General features: G+C 46.6%; 1 protein-coding gene across 1 annotated transcript in view; it reads left to right on the forward strand.

Annotated features, from left to right (window-relative positions):
- Positions 1–4,506: 4,506 nt before the first annotated feature.
- The window catches only part of TCERG1 (transcription elongation regulator 1), a 29,716-nt gene continuing 7,470 nt past the window's right edge, over positions 4,507–26,752 (forward strand). The window contains 16 exon segments of the mRNA XM_018073607.2: positions 4,507–4,536; positions 4,539–4,646; positions 4,648–4,737; positions 7,410–7,562; positions 7,717–7,960; positions 10,510–10,752; positions 14,334–14,396; positions 15,623–15,823; positions 17,067–17,182; positions 18,300–18,388; positions 19,376–19,536; positions 20,353–20,419; positions 21,362–21,497; positions 22,273–22,362; positions 23,094–23,212; positions 25,189–25,339. Of these exon segments, the coding sequence (XP_017929096.2) occupies positions 4,507–4,536; positions 4,539–4,646; positions 4,648–4,737; positions 7,410–7,562; positions 7,717–7,960; positions 10,510–10,752; positions 14,334–14,396; positions 15,623–15,823; positions 17,067–17,182; positions 18,300–18,388; positions 19,376–19,536; positions 20,353–20,419; positions 21,362–21,497; positions 22,273–22,362; positions 23,094–23,212; positions 25,189–25,339 (2,061 nt within the window).

Below are 26,752 nucleotides of genomic sequence, written 5' to 3' on the forward strand. Positions count from 1 at the left end.
GAGCAGTGGGAGCAGCGCGGAGGAAACGGGAGAGCGGCAGCACCTTGGCACATCAATAATTCATAAAATGCCAGCAGCAATGAAGGGAGAGAGGGACCGGGAGCAGAACACAATATCACACAGCTTTTTAGTGGTCTTTTTCTATTAGTGTCAGCTCTCTAGCTGGTTTCAGTGAGGAGAACTTTCCCTGGATGCCCCCAGAATTTCGGGATGGGGCTTCCTGGCCTCCTGGCCTGCTCCCAGTTCTGTGGTGGCTGATGCAGTTACAGGACTCTGATAATTTCAGAAGGACTCGCAGGGCACTATCCTGGCCAAGGAGCTGCAAGAGATGACACACTGCAGGCAGCCAGGCTGAGCTCAGCTCTGCTCTCCCCTCTCCAGCCATCACCTCCAACGAGCCCTAGTTTGGGTGACCCCCTGCTCTGGCTGACTCAGGACACCTCCCAGACCTCCCACCTGTCTACTGCCCTCGCCACAGCTGAGCCTGCACCTGCTTCCCTGTGTCAAGGGGAATCTGCTGACTCCACATGTACAGAGAAAATGGGATTTTTTTCATGTAAAATACAGGGAAAACCTTGGGCCAGACCGGGGAGCTCCGTGCCTGGGGCCTGCATGAACCACACTGTGCCATGCCATGCCAACAGATGGGGACATGCCCTGTTAAATTCCAACAATGCCCAGACCCACCTGCTCCCCACAACACCTGGTTGATGCCTCCCATGGCCTTGGAATGGGCTGGCCCAGCCCCACCACTGAGCTGGGTCACAGCACCCATGGCCCCCACGGCACCCAGAGCACCCACAGCACTCACAGCACCCAGAGCACCCAGAGCACCCACAGCAGGAGGGTGCTTCACTCCAAATTTGAGCAGTGAACTGCCAGGCTGAGGGGGAAAGGGGGAGACTGGGGAAGCAGAGCCTCCCCCCCCGCCGCTCTCCGACACGGGACCTGGGGGTCTCCCTCGCAGATGCTGGCACCACAGCAGCCCAGAGGCCCTGCAGACAGCTCAGGGCAAAATTTTTAATTTGGCATCACACTTCAACATGAAATCTGAAAAAAAAAATTAAAACAGGATGACAAGATGTCAGTGTCTCTGAGGCGGCACAGCCCTACTGCTGCTGCAGCTCCGGTCCCGGCAGCTCCAGGGCTACCCCACTGTGCCAGAGGGAACCTCGGTGCTGAAACCAGCTCCTGGTACAGAGCTGCAATGAGGATGGAAAAGGCCACTCGCCTTGGACATGAGGAAACATGAGAATGTGGGCAGGAGCATCCAAACCACAGGATTTCAGGATTACTCCCTGTATGTCTGGCAGAGAAGTCAGATCGCGTCAGAAATAGTCTTTCAAAAACTACAGAAATCCAAACATCTGAAAAGGTTCACAGTTCAAAAGCCTCCCTGGGAACACTCTCTGGAGCAGCAGCAGCAGCAGCAGCAGTGGCCCCATGTCGGTGCCTGGCACAGCGTAGCCAGCACCTTTCCAGCCATGGAGTAAAGGCCTGGAAAGGATCGGTGAGAGGGAGAGGGGAACCAGGGCTGCAGTGGCAGCCCCCGCCACAGACTTCTCTGGAAAAGTGCCTGGATACCCCATGTGCCCCAAAGGCATTTCATTTGCACGATCCCATCAGCCAATCCAGCAGCCCTGGATCTGTTTGGGATTCCCCTGGGTGTGGGTTTGGACCCGCACCCTTGTCCCTGCACCCCCAGAGCCCACTCTGCTGGTAATCAGGGAGGGTGTCCAGGCAAACAGCAAGTTGAGCTATTGGAATTCTGTGTTTTAATGAAATCCAGGGAAGCGTGTATCAGTCACAGTAAATTGTACTGTTGCCAAGAGCCACGTCCTTCGGCACAGGGAGCTGCCAGCAGATTCGTCGAAATGACTCCTGTTTTGCAGCTCACCATTAACTGCTCCTGAAGGAGCTGCAGTCAGAGCATTCCTGGCTGGAATGTTTTAAGAAAACAAAGGTGAGGGCGAGGGGGGCTGGGGTGCAGCATCGGTGCCAGCCCCCCTCCCCAAACCCAGGAGAGGGCCCTGCAGCTGCTCCTGCCTGCCAGCCTGACATCAATAAAACATGGAGGCAAGCCTGGAACAGGGAGATGAAAAGGGGATGAAAGATGTGTGGAAGACAGGCAGCCCCACTGTGTGGGGAGGATCTGAGCCACAGCGGCCAAAACCTGTTTCAATCTCTGCCATAGGAAAGCGCTGGTGAGGGGGTTTGTGGGGGGCACACCCGGCTTCTTCTCCTCTCCCCTGGCAGAGAGGAGCAGGTGCTGTGCCCCTTACCCCAGGGGCAGAGCCAGGCACCGATCCCCATCTCAGGGGCCATGGAACAGCGAGGGCCACAGCTCCCCAGGCTGCTGCCATCCAGGTTTGGGGCTAGGACAGGCTGGGGACATGCTGAGATGGAGCTGGGGACACACTGGGAAGGAGCGGGACATGCTGAGATGGAGCTGGGGACGCACTGGGAAGGAGTGGGACATGCTGAGATGGAACAGGACACTCTGGGATGGAGCAGGACATGCTGGGAAGGAGCGGGGCACGCTAGGATGGAGTTGAGAACACTCTAGGATGGAGTGGGACACACTGGGATAGAGCTGGGCACACACTGTGATGGAGTAGGATATGCTGGGATGGAGACAGGGACACACTGGGATGGAGTGGGACACGTTTGGATGCAGCAGGACATGCTGGGATGGAGTGGTACATGCAGGCTCTGGGGGAGCCCCAGCACCCAGTGACCTGCCCTAAATCTTCACAATGGCAGCAACTTCAAGTAAAATCCACGAATAAAAACCGCGAGCAGCAAACTCACAAAGTGCGTGAGGGTCTCTGTGGCTCACCACCGACAAAGGGCCCCTTAGCACTCCCATTATTTTCATTATTTAATAAAAGACAGATGTTTTTATTGAGAGCCGGAGAGGAACGGGAAATGCGGGATCACAAATCCAAGCCGGTTAGAGACGGAAGGGAGCGGCGGCCCCGCGAGGCCGGCGCAGGACCCGCGGGGGATGGAGCTGCTCCAGCCGTCCGGGCTGTTCCTTTGCCGGGACGCCGGCGGGATGCAGGTAGCGTTCGATCCGCTGTCCCCGCCCTCGGCTTCCCGTGCGGTTGCCGGCCGGGCGCTGACTCCGGCGGAGGGTGCCCTTCCCCGCCGCGGGGGCGTCAGGCTCGCCCCCCGCTCCACGCGCTCCACTGATGGACCGCCGATTCCCCGCTGCAGGCCCGTCATTGCGCTTGCCGGACCTGTGACGTTCAGGGGCGGGAACGTCCCCGCCTTCGTTCCCCTGGCCGGCGGCGCACGCCCCAAGGGCTACTGATTGGCTCGCGCAGCTCCCGGGCCGCCTGTTGGGCGCGCGCCGTCCGCTTCTTCCCCCCTCCCCTTTACGACGCGGCAAATCAATTCCGGGTTCTTCCCACGGGGGTTCGCGCCCCACGTGAATCCCACGGTCCCGCGGCGCGCGGCGCGCCCGCGCGCAGCCAATGAGGCGCCGCTCCCCCATTCAGCCGGCGGGCGCGGCGGCCAATCCGCGGGGCCGCGCACGCCCCGCGCGCGTGACGGGCGTGAGGATGCTGCGGACCAAATGGGACGCGTCAGGGGCCGCGCGCGGGGGCGGGGCGGCGTGCGGCGCCGGCCGGCGGCGGCGGCACATGGCGAGAGCGGTGGCAGAGCGGCGGCGGCAGGACCGGGGGCAGGCGGCGGCGGCCGGGGAGCGCTTCCGGCCGAGGCTTAGTCTCTTCGGTAGCCGCGGGGTTCGCCGGGGCGGCCGAACGGCCGGGCGGACTGGGATTGGGTTTTGGACGCCAGGGGCCGGCGGGAGCGCTCCGCCTCGATTTCCCGGCCCGCGTGCTGCGGGAAGCCCTGTCGCCGGTCCGCGGCCGTGCCGCCCCGGGCAGCGGGTTGCCGCGGGAATCCTCCAGTGCGGACAGACCATGTGTGTCGCCGGTCACCGTCTCGTAGCCCGTGTTGTTCCCGGTCCCGGGGCATGCCCGCACTGCTTTCGCGCAGTAGGAGAGCTCCCGCGGGGCAGCGCTGGCCGGTCCCTGAGGTGACGGCGTTTCCTGTCTCGGGTGCTCAGGGGCCGGGCCCTGCCGCGGGTCCCGTCCGCGGGGGACACGGGAGCCCTTGGAGCGGCAGAAGCGACCCCGCCCCGGGCACGGCCGGAGGGCCCCGGGACGGACCAGAGCAGCAGGGCGTGTTGAAGGAGCTCTGGCAGGTCGGGATGCGCTTCCCAGCGCCTGACCGCCCCATCCCACCTCTGGGTATCGATTCCCACGAGTAGAAACTAACATTTGGGGACTAATAACCTTGAATTGCGAAGGAGAGGAATCTCTTAAAGTAGTTGCAAGCTTAGCTTTACCCGCTCAAATTTGGCGGTTTTTTCACACCGATTTTTGTGTCTGTCGGTGTTTATCGCTGTTCACGGTCACCACTGGTGTTCCCGCAGCCCAGCAGCGATCGGCAGTGACCCGTGTTCCCTGTATCCCTCTGCTGGTTCTCTCCCCCAGGATGGCTCAGCGCAGGGCGCTGCGGTTCCGCTGGCCCCGCGCCCCCGCCCAGCGCGGTTTGCTGCGGGGCCCCCCCCCCTCCTGCGGCCGCCCCCTCCCTTCGGGGATGATGCGGGGACCCCTCCGCCCCCCCGGCCAAACCCTGGTCGGCCGCCCCCCCTTCGACCCCAGCATGCCCCCGATGCCGCCCCCGGGGGGGATCCCCCCGCCCATGGGGCCTCCGCATCTACAGGTAAGGAACGGGGGTTCTCTCGGATGGTTGAAGTGGGATTTAGGGGTTATTCCTGTTTGTCTTCACACGTGGAAATGTCCAGTTCTGGGCCGCTCAATTCAGGAAGGACATTGAGGGACTGAAGTGTATCCAGAGAAGGGAATGGAGCTGGGGAAGGGTCTGTAGCACCAGGAGCATCTGAGGGAGCTGGGGGGGCTCATCCTGGAGAAAAGGAGACTCAGGGGGGACCTTCTTGCTCTCTCCAACCCCCTGACAGGAGGGTGGAGCCAAGTGGGGGTCGGGCTCTGGTCCCAGGGAACAAGGGACAGGACAAGAGGAAGTGGCCTCAAGTTGTGCCATGGAAATTCAGGTTGGACATCAGGAAGAATTTCTTCATGGAAGGGGCTGTCAGACATTGGAAAGGGCTGCCCAGGGAGGTGGTGGAGTCACTGTCCCTGGAGGTGTTCAGGGAACAACAGGACGTGGCACTCAGTGCTCTGGTCTGGGTGACAAGGTGGGGATCGGTCACAGGTTGGACTCGATGATCTTGGAGCTCTTTTCCAACCTCAGTGATTGTGTGATTCTGTGGCAATTGTACAAAAAGGGACATTAAAATGGGTATGGAAACAGCGGGGCAGGACAGAGCACAAGGCTCAGATGTGGTGTTATTTACCACTGCATACCTGTGGTATGCAAATGAGCTGCTGCACAACTCCTCGAGGCAAGAGGCAATGCTAAACCGATGGATGGTTTAAGGTCTTTTGTCTACTTTTCAGAGACCTGGACATTTTGGAAGGGACAAGACCTTTGTGAGTGAAAAACGGATTATTTTACTTGCCTTGTGGGGTGCAGTGCTGTTGTTTATTTGCCTTGTGGGGGTGTGGTGCCATTAGGGCAGTGTAAGTGCTCTGTGGGCTGAGGAGCTCAATGCTACCACGTGCTGTAAATAATGGATTAAATCCACTACTTGTAATTGCAGTTTGAAGAACCAGCCAGAGATACTTTGGATCCCAGGCCCGGCTGCTGGTATCTCTGGGATTTCTGTGTTTGATTTACATCCTGAGGGTGCTGCTGCTCCCGGTGTCACACGGGGCTGGTTGGTTGTGCCAGGCTGGGAGCTCCACAGCTCCTCACCAGTGCCAGGCACAGCTGGGTGTCCCAGGCTGTGCCAGCACCGTGCTCTGCTCCGCACTGAGGTGAGGGGTTTATGGTGGGAGTGGGGAAGCTGTGCTCGGAGCAGGGCTCAGGACATGCTGAGGCCCTGGCTATGCATCAGGCACCAACTGCCCTCATGGTGTGACTCCTGCTTTGGGGAAAGCAGCAGCAGCAGGTGAAAAGTGAGCTTCACTGTATCCTTCACACAGATTGTAGAGCAGGAAAGCTCATTGTGTGGCAGGTGCAGGAGATGGGTGGAGGAACAAGGGAGGAGAAGGCAGGCTAGAGTTGCCTTGAGGGGTTCATGTATTTGTACAGAAGGCTGTCCATGCACTCTTGGCTTCCTTTATAGTAGTGTTTAACACAAATTACTGTTTCTGGTTTGGTACGTGGATTTAAAGAGCAGTTTAAAATACCGCTCTTGGAGCAGAAAGTTGGATCTCGGGGAAGCTTCCAACAAAAGCCAAATGCAGACAGAAGCCGAGGACATGGCAGCACTGGCAGCTGCCAGGGGCACAGCTCCAGTTCTGGGTGCAAGGGTGCAGCTCAGGGCCTGTGTGTGCAGCTTGGCACTGAGCCACCCCCTCCCTGTGCCATGGGATGTCTCGGGCTGGCCTGGCCCCAGTAGAGCCCTCGGGGTGTCAGGTGAGCATTCAGCTCAAGGCTGTCACTGGATAGCAAAGCTTCTGAATCACAACTTCATTTAAAGCTGGAGTGATAGAGGTAATTAGGGCTGTAGTTGTAGGTGTTTGCAGAGTAAGTTAAAAGCTCAGTGAATTTTGTCAATTGTCTTTTTATAGGGAAGTGTTTGTTGTACTTGTGCACGGGGAATTTCAAACAGCACAAACGAACAAGTAGAATAAAAGAACTGAATGTACTTTGAATTACAGACAGGTGTTGAGGCTTTCTGGTAACTGTGGAATGCAGGGCAGGTTGGGATTTCTTATCATGAGGCAGTAATGAACGTGTAATTACATCTTTTTACTTTTAGTCGGCACTAGTTAGAAATTTAGTTAATGGGAAATTGAGGAAAATAGTGGATTGTAATGAAACCCACTGCTCAGCTGCACTATCAAATTGGGCCCTTACTTATAATTTAATTTTTTTTTAACATTTCTTCCCTGGGAGGGTCACTGGGTAACTGTTCAGTGGGGTGTTTGGGTCACAGGTGGGGATGTCTGAGCAGCAGCTATTTGGGAACAGCTCTTCCGTTCTTTTTCTTCCTTGCATTAAGATACTTTGTCCTTTTCAGGAGAGGACTTTTCTTTCACCACACTTCTCTTCATGTCACCATTTTCAGATGCATTGGTGCTTGCATCTCAGAAGTGAAGTGCTGGCAGCTGTTCTGCTATAGATGGGGTTGGCAGGAGGCACATTCCCTGAGCTGGGAGCACTGGATTGTTAGAGAAGCTCCCAAGCCTGGCAGTTATCCTTACTGCCAATGTACTGTCTGTTGATGCTCTAAGAAAGGAAAACTGCTTGGAAATTATATTGTTGTTGTTGTCATTGTGATCATTATTGTTATTATATGCCTTTAGAGACCACCATTTATGCCTCCTCCCATGGGTAGCATGCCACCACCTCCTGGTATGATGTTCCCTCCAGGAATGCCGCCGGTCTCCGCGCCGGGAACACCAGCGATGCCCCCAGCTGAGGAGATCTGGGTAGAGAACAAAACTCCCGACGGGAAGGTGAGATGGGTGCCGGGGTGGTCCCACTGTGAGCCCCTGGCCATGCAGTTGGGCACTGAAGCCACGCTCCTGGCTCCCCCCGTTCCTTGCTATAAAACTGGAGGAACTGGGCCCGTGTGGCCGATCCGCAGTGACGGGGCCGCTCTCCCCTCAGGTGTATTTCTACAACGCGCGGACGCGCGAGTCGGCCTGGACGAAACCGGACGGGGTGAAGGTGATCCAGCAGTCGGAGCTGACGCCGATGCTGGCGGCCCAGGCACAGGCCCAGGCCGTGGGGGCCTCCACCCCCACCACCAGCAGCCCTGCGTCCGCAGCCTCGCCATCCACCTCCTCCAGCACACAGTCCTCCACCACCTCCACCACCACCACGGCCACCTCAGTGTCCCAGACCAACTCCAGTGAGTACCCGGGGGTGTCCTGGACCTCGCGATGGGGGGAGCAGGTGGTGGGGGTGCTGCATGAGGAATGGCAGCAAAAACTTGGTGTCCAGGAAGGTTGTTTCAGCATGAAGTGGAGTGTGAATTTAACGTACAGTGTTTAATCCAGAAAGACCTTGCATGCAAACCTTTTTCCTCCCCCCAGTCTCAGAGTTCTTCAGGTCTTTGTATATTTTTCTCCTGCTGTTATCACATCATCTCAGAGCTATTACGCATCTATTTCCTTTTGACTTTAGATAGAGCTGAACTGTTTTTAAAGGTGTTTCAAAAGAAAAGTTGACCTGAGGTAGGAGTTTAGTTGTAGCAGTTTCCTGGTGGTTTTCTCCATGGCATGTATTGCTGTAGGATGTTGGATTTCTGAGAGCTGCTGGGCTGTGAGTATTGGTTGATTGCAGAATGGAGCTACTTTGGTGTGTTACTTTTATTAGTATTATTCTTCTACCTAAGCCTCCTCAGTTCCTATTTTCTAGAGTTGCACAAAGAGGAAAAAGAAAGTCCTTAGAGCCGTTATTGTTCACTCATGACGTTTTAATAGTCTGGGGATTAGTGCTGCTTCTATGGGCTGAGCCTTTGCTTGTAAGGGTTTCCCAACTGAGGGAAGGGGGCTGAATTTACACAGCAAGCACATAATGCATGACTGTGCACCAGCAGTGTGGTTGGCACTGCACTTTGTCCCATGTGTGCTACCCAGGAGCCTCAGGTGCATCTTGACAGAGAGGTGTGTTATGTACTATGGGTCTGTTTGCATGTGAGTCTGTCAGCAGCAAACTGAGTGAGGTCACTCCTCATGTCCAGAGCGAGGTGTGCTGGGGAGGGAGCAGATCAGAGAGCATCCTGTCTGCATGACAGACAGACAGCATTGGTGATGAGCAGGTATCCAGCACTGGGACAGCCTTGGGTGTTGTAGCTGCTCTGGCTCTGATGTGTTCACTGAGCCAGGCCAGAGAGTGTGCAGGAGATGAACTGTTCCAACTCCAGCTGGGAGTAGAGTTGCAGCCTCTGGAATTGGTCTTTTTCCTGTAACAGGGGAGACAAATGAAGCTTAACTCGCCATTTAGCCCAAACTTCAGAATCTGTGTATGAAAAGGAGTCAAATTTACGTGACCCTCAAATTCTGTTTTCGTTGAGGCTGTGGGAGGACACATCATTAGAGCAACAAAGACTTGTGTTGCTCAAAGCATTTTAGGGCTTCTGTTTATTTTGAAAGGTAACTAAGTACTGTGTTCAGCAGCTTTGTTGAGCTATGGTCTGCTCTAACCTAAGGGTTGTGCCGAGTAACCCCGGGTAGGAGGTGAATGTTAGCTCCTGACGCAATGCCAGGCTTGGGAGAGCTGATCCTGCTTTGGTGACAGCACTTTACACACCTGCTCTGAACTTAAATTTCCTAATATCGAACGCTGAGAATCTCTTTCACTTCTACCTGTTCTATCTGCTAAACTTTGTCTTTGCTTTCAAGAACTGTTACTGTTGGTGTCTGTGCCTAGGTGATGAAATTCTATAATTGAAAATAATTTTATAACTCTCAGAATGTAAAAAATACTGGGACTTCTGGCTGAGCTTCATTCTTGCCTGGTACTGATTTGACTTAAGTTTTACAAATCAAATACTGACTGTCTGCTCTGTTTCCCTAAATGTTAGGCACTGCTAAGAACTTTCACCCTTTCTGAAGTGCTTAACGAAAGATCAGAAATCTTTGTTTAAATATGCTAATACTGTTATGTTATTTGGAATGTTTCTGGTAGTGTTAAAAAATGCATGGTGTGCCCATTGGAATATGACCATAAATTGGTGTGGTTTCTTTTTTTTTTTTTCTATTTCCCTCCTTCCCTGCACCAAATCTTGCAGAGTGAATTTGAAGTTTAAGCAGACTTGTCTGTAATTCCTGTTGGCCCGTGCTGTGAGGTTGTTTTCTCCCAGTTAAGGGCTGGTTTCAGTCATGCTGCAGGGATGATGGAACTAAATGGCAGTCGTGTGTTTTCCCACTGGGAGGCACTGAAGACCAAGAAAGTTCTTGCAGCTGCTGAACAAAAGTACTTTCCTTTTCCTTACTTATTTACACATTTTTATTGATATTTTCCTGTTCTGGGAATGCAGCCTGGCATAGTTTTAGGCAGACTGCTGTCATGCAGATGCTGCTGTTAAAAGCAGAAACTGTGTTCACGTAACACAAGGACAGTCTGTTGCTATGGGAAACTCTCTGTAACCTTCCCTTTCTGTTTCTCTGAACAGGGATACAGAGTAGAACCTCATTTCAGGCTGTATTTGTCCTTTGCTACTGCTATAGAGACTTGTTAGGTGCAAAGAATGGGACAAAGTGAAATTGGAAATTGACTTTCTATGTGAATATTTAATGTTCCAGAGAAGGCAAAGTATTTTTTGTCCAGGAGTGTCTTCCTGCTGGTTATATCCGAGCATATCTCTTATGTACCGGGAAACAGAGCGCCAGTATGTTTGCAGCAATATATTGCAGTGTCTAAGATACAAGGTGTTCTTTTGTGTTTTTTTATCAGCACCTACCACACAAGACCAGACCCCGAGTTCGGGTGTTTCAGTTGCCACACCATCAGTCAGTGTTTCAACCTCTGCTCCTTCTGCTACACCTGTGCAGACTGTACCCCAGCCAGTCCCACAGACATTGCCTCCTGCAGTTCCTCATGCAGTACCTCAACCAACTGCAGCAATTCCTGCTTTTCCACCAGTAATGGTACCTCCATTTCGTGTCCCCCTTCCTGGCATGCCTATTCCACTTCCAGGTAAATTGGCAAACTGTAATTGTCTTGTCTGCTACATGTCCATGTTGTCAGTTGTTTGCACTCATGTGTCCACTGTGTACAGAACTTGCCTGGATCCTCTCCTCAGAGTATTTCTGAAAGAATTCAGGGTTAGCAGACAGACTTTTTAATTAACAAAGAACATAAAATTTTTTGACTTCTAGTTCTTTGCTATACTTAGCAGAAAACAGCTGCATTTAAACATATAATGTTTAAATGAGAATATTGAGCGCTATATTTTACTAATTGCGATATTGCTATAATTTTTTTCACTTGCTTGATTTAGACCTTAAGTCACAAATATTTACTAGGACATGGATGAGCAGGAACAATTACCATGGAAATCATGACCCAGTGATGTCAGGTGTTCCCAGTTCTCTCAGGCTGCAGCCATCAGGTACAATGCTGAGTGTTGAGGTGTGACCTGAGGACCATGATAAGGCATTCAGGGTGCCAGGATGTTATTCACAGGCTTTAGGTTTAAAGACCACTGAGAATGAATCTTAGGTGGCAGCACAATGCTTCTGGGTAAATCAGTTTCCTAAGTTTTTATGAAATATTTAGATACCTAAGGAAGGAATTTTAGGCTGGGAAAATGTTGGGCTCACTTGCTCTCTGTAGTTGCTGCAGGAGGTCACTAATGCCACTTAGTGCTTACACACCACATTTCATTTGCATGGATACAGTTGAGTTCCTGTTCTAGTACAAAATTGATGTGTTTCAGTGCACAGTAGCACTAAACATACACCACGAGCTGTCGATTTCGTGTTGCAAAGGAAGGTTGGAGACTGCAGTTGTATTGGATCCAAGTTAGTTTCTGATTAAGAATGACAAAGAATCATCACTGTGTCTCTAACTCTTGTACAAGCTGAGGGAGGTGACCTCCCTGCTGTCCTCCTAACGCAGCCACCCAGTGCAGCTGGAGGGAGGCCTTTACCTTCCATTGAATTGGGTGGATGTAAAGTAACCCTTCAGAACACTCCTTTGCTAAGGGAAGTAAGCCTGAAAACAGTTAAAATGCTGACTAGAAGAGAGCACCAGCTTTTAGCTGCCTCTGCTTTTAGAACAGTCTTTTAAAATAACTGAGCAAAGCTACCTTAATCTGTATTGGCCTGAAAAGGAAATTGCAGTGTAGGACTCATTTTAAGACTGGAAACAAATGGAACATGATATTCAAGGCTGAACAAGAAATGGATAAAGAGTAGAGGGAGAAGACCTACATATTTGTGAGGTTTGGAGGAACAGTAAAGTGAGTTAAGCCTTAAAGGTGGTCGGCTGAACGTGCTGAACTGTGAATTCTGATTCCTTGCTGGCAAGGTCAGCATGGAGTGAGGGCTCCTTACACACCTGTGAGGGATATAATCTGTGCAAGTGTGACCTGTCAGGTAAAGTGGGGATGGTCAGAGCAGTGGAGAAGAGTGCCAGTGGAGGTGGAGACAATGGGTATGTGCCTGGGTTGGGCTTTTTTGTAAGCTGTCAGTCAAAAAGTTTTGGGAGTAGTGCAGTACAGGAGCAAAGGCAGAGCAGGAACATTGATCTCCTCCTGAAACTCATTTTTGAAAATTACTTTGTTTAGAACTTCCCTGGTAACAAGTGTGGGCTCTGACCAATTCTCCCAGTGAGCTGGGCTCAAGTGGAACCCACAGCATGTAGGAAGAACACCTGACAGCAAAGTGCTGCTTCCACTAGTGGGTCTGATTTGTCAGTTCACCTGATTACAGAGCGAAGTCTGTCCGCTTTCAGCTAATTCTGGCTTGAGTTGGTTGTGAGGGTTTATAAACACTGTAAAAGAGAAGGAAACCTTTAAAAGCTTTTACATTAACAAGAAACAGAAGAGAAATCAAAATTACTTCATGGTGGTATTGAGTGAAGTCAGAAGGGCTTCTGAAGGTTAGACTGTAGATGTTTGGAATGTTCAGCACTAGGTGTGGTGTCAGCCAGAGGATTTGAAGTTAGAGGGGCAGGGGTGAACAGTGCCACTGTCTAGTCATTTCAAAGTTAATCTCTGTTACACTGCAGTAAGATGGAGCAAGGGAAGTGTTGATTAGTGATATCTCATAATCTCAGATCTTAAAAAGTAAGTCTGCTTTCTCTCAATTCCTATGTTCTAAGTCAGTTTTATGTTTGGGAATGACCTCGGCAGAGGAAACAGCTTGGGTGTTTGCTCAGTCTTACCTGTGCTGCAGCATCCCTAACTCCAGCACCCTGCAGATAGTGGTGTTTATACTGACCCACGTTGGAGACATGCTGTAACTTCCTTAACAAAACGAATTTGCAGATCCACTGTCAAGTACACAACATGACCACCCCCCGATTTAGATGAACACTTCAGTCAGTGCTGTTTGAGTCAATGTTTTTATGTCTCAATTTATAAGTTTTTAATAAAACTACTTTGGGATTCTCTCATTGAAATTATTACTACAGAACATTACAATTCTAATCCTGTCTTTTTAAATAAATTGACAGTATTTGTGTATGCTTTCCACACTACATCTGTAATGAACAAACCCAGAAATTACTTTGGTTATAAACACAGGGGTTTAATTTCACTTTCCACTGGAGCATTTCCACCTCAATGATGAATTGAAAGCCTTGAAGAGAAAGTTTCTGGAGTATTTCAGTTTCTGAGCATCCAGACTGGACCAGACAGAGAGAATTTCTATAGTTGCCTTCCGCACCTAAAATGGAGGTTTTGGAAATGCATTCCCCTTATCCCTGTCTAATTTCCCACTGAATTTTGGTCTGATCAAAGAGGACAAGCTGCTTTTTCTCTATATCCCTTTCTGTGTCATTTCTTACTGAGCTGGAGAGCAGACCAGTGCATGGTGCCACCTTTCTGAGGGCGAGTTATGGCTTTTAAAATATTTTTCAGCTTGTGCCATTCTTGATAATCAAAAATAAAGAAAATTTGGGCTGCCCCTGTGCTAGTGCAGCTTTGTGTACCTCTGTCTGCAGCTTCATTGCTTTTTACCCCCTTTCTTCCACCTGCAGCCTTTCTGTAATGACCCTCGTACCCTCAGCTTTCCCTCTGGGTTGCACTTGGCTGTCACCCCGTCTCGCTGCTCTGAGTAGTTCAGATCTGTCCTTCCAGCCTTACCCTGCTCTCTAAGTGCAGCAGCAGACTGAGGACAGCAAAGCCTGTGAGTTTCACTGTGCTGCTGCTCCCCATGGGTCTGTCCCAGCAGAGGCTGCCTGTGGAAGCAGCCCCAGTAATGGGATATTTTCCCGTGGTGCTGCCCTACAAGGAGAGCTGCATTCCCCCTCGGATGAACTTAAACCCCTGAATCTTCGCTGAAATACCTTTTTTCTTTTTAATGACATCCCAGTAACTTGCTAAACAGCTGGTTTAACGTAGGCAGAGACCGTTGCTGCAGCTTAAAATTAGGTTTTTATTTGATCTGGCGTAAAATGTTGGAGCAAAAGTAATTCACATTTTCTTGCTGGGAGGCTCCCTCTCTGCCAGCTGCAAATGGCATTCTAAATTATGGCAGGAAGTCCGTAGCACCCCGTGGTAGCTGACATCCCATGGCAGCTTTCCAACATGCTTCCTATCCGTTTTGCAGGTGTAGCAATGATGCAAATAGTCAGCTGCCCGTATGTAAAGACAGTCGCTACCACCAAGACCGGTAATTTCCAAACCCATCCTAGTTCGTTTTGTCTGTAAGTTGGCATGGTAGTGAATGTGGTTGTTTCTTTTATTTCTTTATTTGCTTCCCCACTTGAATGACTATATATTACTTTATTTTCAAAACCAGTATAAATGCAAATATCATATTTGGCCAGGAAATAACTTCCCAAATAACTGTTAGTGTCAGCTTATTCTGTACCCAGACTCCCATACAGTTTTCTGTAACCATTGAGTTCTGTAATGACTGTGACTCTCATGCCCATACTTAGTTCCTAGTTTCTTGTGTGGATTTTTGTTTTCCTGCTCCACATGTGCAGTGGCTGGCTGTGCTCGCATGTTGTGTGCGTGTCTGTGCGTCTGAGTGTGAACTTCCATATTTCAATTGTGGATTTAAGAACAGTCACTCACTGAGAACACGTTATTGCAATGTGTAATGTGTGCTTTTCCATTATTTAAACCAAGACTTTTTCAATGTCAAAGGCTCAAATTTATGATATTGTAGTTCCAGTCCTATCCAATTGGTTCTTCTAGAACTTGTCGTTCCAAATCTGTTCATTATACCCAGTTTGTTGGGATAAGTGGAGAGATAATAGGATAGTGCAGCATTCTGGCTTCCTTATCTTTGGATATTTGCTTGCCATTTTACTTTAGGATTTCAATAAAGTGGGTTTTTTTCAATCAGTTTGCAGTACTAAACAAACCCAACAATCTGATACTATTTCATTCTCATCAGGTTTTATTGAAGGCTCTGAATTAATGTCAGTATTTAAGATTTATCAGAGTTCTACTCTTTATTCTATAGCTCAAATTCAAGCCACTGTTGCCTTTTTTTAAGAGCAATAGGACTATCTCTTACAGTGATAGCATAATTAAGAAGTGGAGTAGATTTAAAAAATAATTCTTTGCTACAGAGATCTCATAAAGACTTTTTTAATAAATAGAGCACTTAATTTTGAAATATAAAAGTAACTGTCTGAAAGCTAACAAGCTTTGTGCTCTGCAGAATTACACATTAATTAAAATTAAGAACCATCTAATTTGCCTGGGAATGGGCATTACTGATTGCAAAACACAGGAAGGAAATTTGGTAACAATGCCTTGCTTTTCCAATTTAACTCTGAAAACCAATCTCTGTCTATTTCTATGGGTTAAGGTGGTAAGTTAGGTCCTGCTTTGTCACTTACTGGTTTCTTTTTCCTTTTTTCCCTCTTTCCCTTTGCCCAGGAGTCCTGCCTGGCATGGCCCCCCCCATCGTGCCCATGATCCACCCTCAGGTGGCCATCGCCGCCTCCCCCGCCACGCTGGCGGGAGCCACCGCGGTGTCCGAGTGGACGGAGTACAAAACAGCAGATGGAAAGACTTACTACTACAACAACAGGACTTTGGAGTCCACATGGGAAAAACCCCAAGAACTGAAAGAAAAAGGTACTTTTGGTTTGATTGTTTGTTTTTTTTTACTACGGCAGCGTACTGGGAACATCGCTCGGACCTTTAGCGATTGTGTTTGAAAACACGAGCGGGAATGTTTCTGATCCCTGATCTCCCTTAAGAATGTTTTTAAGTTCTGATTGTAAGTATCCACGTGAGTTGGTCTTGAGTCTGAAAGTTGCAGTTTGTTTCCCACTGTACTGTCAGAGTGTTTGGTTCTAGAGTTGCTCTCAAATCCTGTGCCTTGGGTAAATGCGTGTTCCTGTGCTTCACGTACACGTGTGTTTGAGAAGGTTCCAGTTGCAGATAGAAAGGGAGGAGAAAAGTCAGTTATTCCAAGGGCTGTAAACCAGGAAAAAATGAAGATCGTTGGGCTGAATTTCAGAACTTCAAGAACATATAAACAGATTTGGAATATGAAGTAAAATAATATCATCTCCCCCTGTCCACATCCCTACATTGTGTTCCACTCATCTTCTGTGACATGTGTTCACTTAAACGCACTTTAGATCCATGGGGAGTGTCATATGGGGGGGGAAATTTTTCTTGTATCATAAATAAGAAGGAAGGGGCAAAACTCCTGTGGCTTTTATTCAGTTTATAAAGTCTTTTAAGAACACAGATCCAAATAGTTCTGTCTTTTATTTTCTCCTGAATTTTTAGTTGCAAGAAATCTTTGCTTAGGCAAATGCAGGACACTTACACTGTTAGTTCAATTAATGCCCATCTTCTTAATAATTCAGAATAAATAATAGGTCTTTTTACTGAGATGAAAACATCTAAGAGAGCAATTTTGCTGAGAAAAGATTATGCATTTTATGCTTTTTTGAAATGAGTGCAGAGCAGTCCCTGGGCGATTCTGCATTAATTGTCTCAGATCTTTCTTTTTTTTTTGTCCGCAACATTTAACATCTGAAAGTGGTCTTCAGTGTTGCACTGTTAGTTGATATTTTTATTGGTGTTTCAGCATTCCTGTTGGGGTACCCCTTAGTCAGCTTTTCAGTATTATAGCTGTCTCAGAATATTTCATTTTCCAGTGCCAAGTAGATCTTGGCACAGGAGATAACCATGACTTTATAAGCGGACACTGCAAAGCCTAAGAGGGACAGAAGGTGGTGAGAATACATTCAAAAGAAGTTTTGGGTTGGTGTTGTGCTTGGAAAATTACACCAATAAAAATAAATTTGTTGTGGTTCTATAATGATTCCTTAATACTCAGGAAGAGTCTATCTTTATTTAGAAAAAATGGAAGAGAAGGTCAAAGAGCCAATTAAAGAACCCTCGGAGGAGCCTTTACCGATGGAGACAGAAGAAGAAGAGCCAAAAGAAGAACCTATAAAGGAACTGATAAAAGAGGTAAAATACCTTGAACCCAGTAGTCAGTCCCACTGAGTCCTACATCCCACAGCTGTGGCTGCATCTCGGGCCTAGGCAGGTTGGCAGGAGCCATGGTTAGTAATTTGAGTTCTTAAATTCTGTAGGGGATTTTGAAAGCCTTCATTTTTGGATTCAGACCTTTCCTTTTCCTATTATTTTTTTTACGTAAGATAAAAAGGTCATTTAAAAGAAAGGTACAGAGTATGTGAGTTAAGAAATTAATAAGAACATGGGGCAAAAGTTAGCTCATTACACAGACGTGGTGTTCTCTCACTGATTTTAAGAGAAAATGAAACTTGTCCTGAATGTTTGAAATATTTAATAGCTTTTTCTCTATTTCTTTACTTCATTATTTTGACCAGTTTGACACAAAGCTCAGATGTTTTCCATGTGCTGCAACTGCTAAGTTTAGGCTGTTAGGAACACTTGTCCTAGAATGTGTACTGTGGTGTTTTCAGTAAACAAAAGTACCTTCTTCCTTGGAAAGTGTTTTGCTGTGCTGAACAGGATAGTTCTTGAGGGTGCTAAGGGGTGTTTGAATAAAAATTAAAACTTTTATCCTGATTTCTGTGAACTTCAATGTAGTCTAGTAGGCAAAAGCACAGAATTCAGTGTCTGGGTTTTGTTGCCACTCCATCCTGTTTACTTCTGAGGTAGTTGCCAGTTTCTGTAGCAATAACCTAAGCTTATTTCTGCTGCAGAGGTTATTGCAGGTTTTCGCTGTTTCAGACTCCGTGTCTCATTTTCAAATAAATGCATTTTAAGAATAAATGAAAATTTCTTTGTCAGAAACCACACCCTTGCCCCTGTATCCTGGCCTTCTTGGATTTCCAGGATTCATGCAGATCTAGGAAGGCATTTAAGTCAGGTTTTACCGAAGTCAAAAGTTAAGAAAATGCTTGGAGGTTTTGGAACTGAGGTTTTGAGTAGCAGCTGCTGTTGTAATTCCAGTGCTTCTGTTCTGGGTGTGTCACTGTGAGCTGCTTGTCAGCATGGCTTCAAAATACATTTGCTTGTTTAGAACAAGTTAGTTACTGTATAATAAATAGTTAGCCAGCTGTCATTGCCTGATCCTCTAACTTATTTTTTCCTCGAGGAGCCAAAAGAGGAAGAAATGACAGAGGAAGAGAAGGCAGCTCAGAAGGCCAAGCCAGTTGCCACCACCCCTATTCCAGGCACCCCATGGTAGGTGGCTGCTGCCGTGGGACTGACAGGGCTGGTCCTGGAGCCACCAGGGGGGCTGCTGGGGGGATTAGAATAAGTGAGAGTGTGCAAAGAACCTGTACTTGGTGTGCTGCTCCCAAACAGCACCATGTTCCTCCAGCCAGCAGTGCTCACATGGTGCCAGTTCTCCTGGTGCTCAGTGTTGGCTCTTGTGCCACTCACTGCCTGCAGTCCCACTGCCAGGATTTCATATCCCAGCCTGTTCACCTGCCACTGATCCCTCCTGATCTGGTATGATATACTGCCCCCCCAAAAAAAATCCTGGGCTTCTCTTGGCCTGTGCCTTAGGGAACAAATAGCTGCAGCTGCTGGCCAAAATAAGCTTTTTTTTTAAATTAGCCTAGAAACTGCTCAGGTGCCTGTGTGGTGTCAGGAGGGTGACTCCTGCTGTAATATATGTAAATCATCTCTATGTGTTTGCATGACAAAGGTAAAAATCTTCCTGTTGGGAAAGTGATATTGTTTTCATTTTTGCAATTTAGCTATTGCTGTTTTTTAATAATGCTTGGTATTTAAAACTGTCTCCCTTTAAATTGTCTCTGTGGTTCTTTTATCCCATCACATACAAAAATCTGGCAAGATCCTGAGGTTGCTTTTTCTCATAGTCTGTGGGGTGTTGAAGAGATGAGGTAATTTTATCCCAAAATCTGATTCCACTCTCTAAAACATTTTTCCAGAGAAGAGCTGAGTCTCCTCTTAAGAAGCTCCTGATAAAAAGCATTTTTAAAATTGCATTTTCAGTGTCAAATTTCAATTACTGCATTTTCAAATCTACCAGCAGAGAAAAGGAGCAGTTCAGGGGGTCCCAGCTGGGCAGTAGGAACGTCTGGCAGTTGTGCAGTCAGTGTAACCTGGGTGTGTGGCCATTGTGCTTCAGTCTATGAACATGGTAATGGGTACATAGTGAGTGAAGACAAGGTAATCTGAGCCCTCCTGTCCCATCCCCAGGTGTGTGGTGTGGACGGGGGATGAGCGTGTGTTCTTCTATAACCCCACCACCCGACTGTCCATGTGGGACCGACCCGACGACCTCATCGGGAGAGCTGACGTGGACAAAATCATTCAGGAACCTCCTCACAAAAAAGGAATGGAAGAAGGAAAAAAACTTAGTAAGAGCAATCTTGTTGCCATCGTAGGAAGCCTGAGTATAATTTATCACTTGTTTTGTGTTGATTTCCATACCTTGTAACATTTAAATAAGTGACAGAAATGTAAGGACACACTGAAAATATGTGTAAATGTGCATTGTAAGAGGCTGGTGGGAATGCAGATTGCAGAGTCCTCTGGGGAAAAAACAGCCCATTTGAAGAAAGTAGATGCTAACAAGGTTAATTGTTCTGTAAAATGCCAACAGGCTGAAAAACCCCACAGTTTTTACTGATAAAAAGAGGGAATGTGTTCGTGTTATAAGCAAGAGGCCAGAAAAGATTGATCATAATGTACAAGTGGGCTCTCACAGAAGAGGAGTTAACTTAGAGACCATCAACCAGAGTAGAGTTTGGAAACAACTGCCAAGAATAGAGAACATTCAAGGAGCTGCTGAGATGAGATTTCTCTCTGGCCTGAATTCTAGTAAATGGTCCTGGGATGACATGTGGATTTGGTAACCAGAGGAGAGCAAAGTGCAAGTGGGTAATCAGGAGTTCCAAATGTGCTTCATTAGACTTTTTAGCCTGAGTTGCTTTTCCTTGGAAATAAGAGGTCAGTGTTTGTCATTTTAAATCCCCGAGCTGATCACAAGTCCACTAGTCCTGCTCCCCAAATTCCCCTGGTGTAACTCCGAAAATGACTGAGAACCACGTGTCTCCCTTTGTGAGAACACGATTGCTGCACACATTGTCCTCAGTTTGTGCACAAGCCTTCACTTGTAAATTACAAACCTTTCATCAATACAAAATCTAAAGTGTTATTGAAATTTGTTACAGTTAGAGAAGAGCACGAAGCTGCAGAGGAAGCAAACGAAGATGAGCCTATTAAAATAAAAAAGCGCAAGTAAGTTTTTGCTTTTTCAATGCCAAGCAGTCCGTGTAGGTAAAATAACTGAAGTTTGTAACCTGAGATGTGTATGCTGTGTCCAGCAGAGCAGAACAGCAGCTGAGAGGGTTGGGGAACACAATCATCAGCTTTCTGCTGCTCAGCAGCTCAGGTATTTGATGCAGAGAGGAAATAGCATGTCTTTTGGAAATAAATGGTGTAAGTTGGTGAAACCAAGGAATATTTTGAGTGCAGTTTGTCTTAAATAACTTGCTTCTGTTGTTTGTTGATTTCTGGGTGCAAGACTTTGTTGCTAGATATCCAGCCACTTAGATTTTCATAGTGGTTTCTCTATTTTCACTCTGTTGTAAAGGTTTAAGAATTTGGTTTAGGTCCTTTGGTCTGGTTGCCTTTTGGAAGTGATATATGTGATATACTTACACTGTTTTACGAGTGGTTTTGCCATGTTATTTGTGGTCATGTGCTCCTAGGGACAGTCATGGAGCTGTTGGCAGTAAGGTCTGGTTGTTGTTTGGGGTGAAGGGCCTTTGCTCTTAGTGAACATAAATCAACAAACAGCTCACTTGACCAGAAGATCTTGAGGTGTTCCCGGTCTGAACAAACTCCCTTAGTGCCTCGTGGCCCTGAAGAGGAGATCAGAAAATTAGTGCTGTTGATGTAAAATCTGCTGCACGTCTGGCAAGACCTTTGAACGCAACCAGGGTGTTCTGATTGCTTGGAGTCATCTGTTGGCACTGAAGTTATTTGGAGTACCTTGGCTCCTGAGCTCTCAGTAGGAAAGCATTCGTATCTGTGTCTGAGGATGGGTTTCATAGACTGTAAGCCTGTTCTTGTGGAGCAATGGGTGATATCCATCCTGTCTTGGCACAGTTTGTTTTTTGACCTACAGGGCTGGCGTTGTGCTTCTCAAATTACGCTTTATGTTTGGTTTTTTTTCAGGAAAGATGATATCAAAGACATCGATTCCGAGAAGGAGGCTGCTATGGAGGCTGAGATTAAAGCTGCTCGGGAGAGAGCCATCGTCCCACTGGAGGCTCGGATGAAGCAGTTCAAGGACATGCTGCTTGAAAGAGGGGTCAGAAACCTGTGTGTGTGTGTGTGTGTGAGAAGGGAGAGAGGGAAGTTCAGGCAGAGGTCTCAATTCTTGGTAAATTCCAAAGCTGCAGTGTTTTGGTGTAAGGAAGCAATCTCATCCTTCCTCTGATGCTCTTGGTACAAGGCTCCAGATTTCAAAGAAAGATACAATTACAGCAAAGTTTTGATTCCTTAGTAAGTGAAATGAAACAGGGTCAAGACAGATTTTTTTTTTCCAATTTTTCCCCAAGTTAAGTAATTACCTAACTGGAAGTTGCCATTGAAGATAAATAGGGCACACGAAGGACATATCCTTAATGTTTTTGGAAATGTTCCTACTGAGAAAAGCAGCAACTTCCACTCTAGTCTGTGCAGTCTTATCCTTAAATGGGAGACCTTTTGCTATTATTTAACTAAATCTGGAATCTACTTGATGCCAATCAATTTTGATGGATAAATTAGGCTATTAGAATATAAATTTGATAGTAACTAAAAAATGGAAGTGGTTCCAGCTGCCTGTGGAACACAACCTCTCAAGGCTTTCTTCCAATGTACTTTTTGGTTTTAATGTCACACAGCAGTAGTAATTAAGTGTGTATTATCATTTAGAAGTTTTCAGAGCTAATTAGTGTTGAAACTTTCTGTGACAGCCTCGATCATCCACTAGTGATAAAAACTCCAGGATGAGTTTGTTTCCCTGTTTTCATCAGATGTCTTTGAGTTTTCAAGTAAAACCGAACAACTTCTCTTGTATATTTGTCTTCTTTTAATTAAAGGTCTCTGCCTTTTCAACATGGGAGAAAGAGCTGCACAAGATCGTGTTTGATCCTCGGTACTTGCTGCTCAACCCGAAAGAAAGGAAACAGGTAAAAAAGTCAAATTCACTCACCATCCAGACACAACTACTGCAGATTTATCTGAATCTTCAGTCTGTTTTTGTTCCTGCAAACCTTCCAGTGTTGCAAGGAATTTCTGTCATGATTAGGGTTTGTCTGGAAACAGAAGAAACCAGCAAGGGAAAGTGTTGATAGTTGTTTTATTTCCTGTGGTCAGAAGACCTCGTACCTTAATACAGTGAAAGTTGTACATGTACAGAGAGCTGCCAAAACCTGAATGAAATGGTGAGAGTCATCAGTATCTCTTCAAAGTATTGGCATAATGAATAATCCAGCTATTTATTTAAGAAAAAAAGTGGTTGGGAGGACGACTAAAGTGTGTTTTTATTGTTAAGCAAATTCTCACTTCAGCAGCTTTTCTTCGAGTGGATATAGGGAAATGGAAAGCTTTGAGAACACAGGAGGTGTCTGAAACATGGGACCCAGGAAAATGTTACCTGGAATGTGTAAGGAACTTCTTCCCAGGTCTCAGATGATGTGTTAGGTACAGCACCATGCATGTGCAGCAGCTTGGATCATTTGCATATTGAGATACAAAGAGTCCCTAACCCTTCTTTCTGCCTCGTCTGTGTTAGTTCTGTGGTGAGAGGAAAGGAAATAGAGAAATAGGAAATAGAGAAGTGGGATTTTTCCTCCCTCTTACTTAGAGCTTCTGTGTGTCACGTTTGGGTGTCTGCTGTGGGTGACTGGTGTTTCTGTAGGTGTTTGATCAGTATGTGAAAACACGAGCAGAGGAAGAGCGCAAGGAGAAGAAAAATAAAATAATGCAGGCCAAGGAGGATTTCAAGAAAATGATGGAAGAAGCAAAGATTAATCCAAGGTAGGAGCTTCTTTGTGGTTTGTGTACATAAGCTCTACTAGAATGCAGGATGTTGGGTTGTGTTGGGTTGATTAACCATGTTCAAAATGGGCAAAGAGGAGAAAAATCATCAGATACCGTTGAAATCTTCTTTTATGTACTTATATCACCTAATCCATGAAATAATAGAACTTGTGATTTATGATGATTTACGTATTTCTAATGATTTACATATTTATAGTGATTTACATATTTCAAGTTGAAGAAATCCGCAGTGTGCTGCCTGGATTGTGAGAAAGGCCTCAGGATCCACAAGTTTCTTTAATAACCCTGTTCCTTCTTCTCTGAGAAGTAGTAGGGAGGTTTCTTGGGTTTGGAGGGGGATAAAGGGATGTTTCTCTGGTTACAAAATATGTTAATGACAATATGATAGAGTGTTCTGGTTGCTTTAATACAGCAGTGATTACACACCCCTCAGATTCAGACCCACTGCAGTGATAAGAGCGAGGGGATGACAGTGAAAGTACATTCGAGATTTCATTTCTGGGATTGTTTATTTCACAGCTTCCTCACGTAGAGGTCATGAGATATGTGCTTATGTCACCAGATGAGCTCCAAAGCATCCTCTTTCAGTATCTCCTGGCTCTTCTGGCATTAATTCTTTTCCAGTGAAATAACAACTCATTTGTTTCACTTCAGCTCAGTTTTTTCCTGTGACTCGTTTTGGAAATCTGGTGATGGTGCTATGTTAACTTTTAAATTGCTTCAGATCTGACTAATAACTCAGTAGTAGGCTGGAAGAATGAAGGCATGGAAATGCTTTAAGGAACAGTTATGTTGGCTTTAGTATCCTCAGCTTCCAGCATATCTCCAGTATGTCATGTTGGGACTGATTCTTTACCTGATTATGGGCTGGGGTGGGAAAGAGAGTTCCAGCTGAAATACTGTCTTGTTTAATCTTATCCTTTGTCTTCTGGTTTCAGTGTTTGTCTAAAGATATTGCTGTACTTCTGTGAGTGCCAGACTGGTTTTTTATCATCTATCTCAGTCCAACATGCTCAAGAGTTTGTGTTCCACTTCACTTGAGCAGCTCTTGTTCTTCAATCTAGCTGTACATTCACTTTCTAATCCTTTTGAATAAGCTACCAAATTCTCTTCTTGTTTCAATTTACCCTACAGCAACAGTAGGCTGGATTTTCCAAGTCTAATTATTTCCATGCTGTGATGAAAACATTCCTATGATTATAAGTGTCTCACGTATTCTTGGGGCCAGATTTGCATCAGAGCTTGGAAAAAGCACAGTAGTGATTTTTTTCCGAGGTAAGTGGCAGTACTGTACCTACTGCACAGGTTGGAATCTGGCCCTGGAGGTGAGAGAACAGCAGGGAAACGCTGTGGGATGATGGGTCAAAAGCCCAGGATTGTTGCCTCTGCCCATAGTGTTTGAAGGGGTTTCAGCTCTGTGTGGTTTAAGCTCAGGCTCTGCACTGAAGGGGGAAGAATTGGTACAGCCAGTGTTCTGTGGGGACTCCTACCAAAGACTGGTTTTCCTGGTGAACTCTTAGCATGGTTTGGCTGCAAGTGAATGCACCTGAGATTTTTGGTTTCACAGCTGTGAAATACCTGGACAGACTGGTTGGTGGCTGAACTGCTAACCCACAGAAAAGAAGAGTTTTGTAGACAACTGAGTTTTTTTCATTTCTTCTCCTTGGTTGCACTGTAGTCTCTCTCTGCACCTGCCTATTCTGCAGGTGGCTGTATCTGAACAAACCAACCCACCCCTGTAAGTCTCTGACAACACCTCTCGTGTGAGTGCTGGCTCTTTTTATAGAGTTCATTGGTCAAGCAGCTCTGTAGTGAGACCATAAGATTTGCCTTTTGGGAATTTTTAAGTTGTGCTCTGGCATGTATTGCAGCAGAGGAAGTACTTCCCTGCTGAACCTGCCTCCCAGCCCAGACAGCTCTGCCAAATGAGTTCACTTGCCATTTTGTTGCAGAACTACTTTTAGTGAATTTGCAGCCAAGCATGCTAAAGACTCGAGGTTCAAGGCAATTGAAAAGATGAAAGATCGAGAGGCCTTGTTTAATGAGTTTATCACAGCGGCAAGAAAGAAGGAGAAGGAAGACTCGAAGACCAGGGGAGAGAAGGTAAGGGGACTCTTGAGTTCCAGCAGTGTGAGTGGTGTGAATGAGATGGGACAGAGCCAGTGCTTGGCTTCCCTGAGCCTTCCCTGAGACATGGGCCTGCACTTTCCTACAGACAAACACTTCAGTGGTGTTCCCCTGGTCTTTCTGAACTATTTCAAGTTTGCAGTTTTACTGACTTTTAGAGTATCTAGAATTGAATTGTGTTTATTTGTGAAGCTGAGTTTGCTTAAATAATGACATTTTTTTCATTTACCTGAGCAAGTAACATTATCTTCGTAACCTGAGTAATGCTTGATTTTATTTTCTTTATTAAGTTCTATTATCCTGAAGCATGAAAAGGAAAAGGAGTCGTGTCCTCTTTGGCTATAACCCCAGAGCTTGCCATTACCTCTGTGCTCCCTCAGTGGAGGCAGGCGGGACTTGCAATTCCCTGAGGGTACTGCAGTTAAATTTCAAACAGTTCCCATATCCTTCCTTTCCATCTCAAAACAGACACTTAGGGACTTTTGTAGTAAGTAGATCTTATGTATAAACTGCTGCTGATTAGATTTAAAGGTCAGCTATTACAGATTAATGAACTCCCAGTGTCATGTGCCCGCACTGCTGCTGGTGGGGAGCAGCTCTTTCCCCTGGAGAGAGGATATCAAATGGGGTCACCAGAACCTGGGACCACTTACTGCCACGTCCCTGTGTGTGTGTGAGTGGAGGTCACCTCTGAAAGCCAATCATTTTTGATATTTGGAAGTCTGCAATGTTTATTTTGTAGTATGAAGTTATTGCAGATTTCCCTGGAGTGCTTTTGGGAGAGAGAAGTGCTGGGGGACAGATCCGGGGACAATTTCATTCTTCAGGAAGCTTTGCATATTTTTAAAATTTGGATGCTCTGATCTAATTTGGTTCTGTACTCAATTTTCACAAATGTTGCCTTATTACTGCTGTCTTCAGTAAATGATTGTGCTTTCAGAGGGGAACTGATGTAGTTCAAAACTAGATTTTACCTACTGCATTTTGATTGTGAATATGGAATTTTAAAGCATTTTTGCAGCTTAATAGTGCAGTTGAAGACTTTAAAGAATAAATATTAACTTGATTGTTGTTGCATGATTGTTCTAAAGTTGAAAAGTTAAAAGAAGAGAGATTGTATTTGTTTGCTTTGAATAATGTTTTTTTTTTCTCCAAAAGCCTTTTGTAACCATTTTATGTATTCTGTTTTATAACAAGTGGATAGACTTTACAGTTATGTGCTGTGCGGCCTGTCAATCAGTTCAGTCTGACAGCTGTCAATCACTGACACGCAAATATTATGGGATTCCCTAGTGAGGAAAGCATTGGTATCTCTGTGTGGTGACTTTAGCCTCCCGCAGTTCCGGTACTTTACATTTTTTTAGTTTTTTTCCTTGTGAAGTGATGAGA

This window comes from Manacus vitellinus, unplaced genomic scaffold (assembly GCF_001715985.3).
Source record: "Manacus vitellinus isolate BGI_N305 unplaced genomic scaffold, ASM171598v3 scaffold_25_pilon, whole genome shotgun sequence".
In the NCBI taxonomy this organism is placed as follows: domain Eukaryota; kingdom Metazoa; phylum Chordata; class Aves; order Passeriformes; family Pipridae; genus Manacus; species Manacus vitellinus.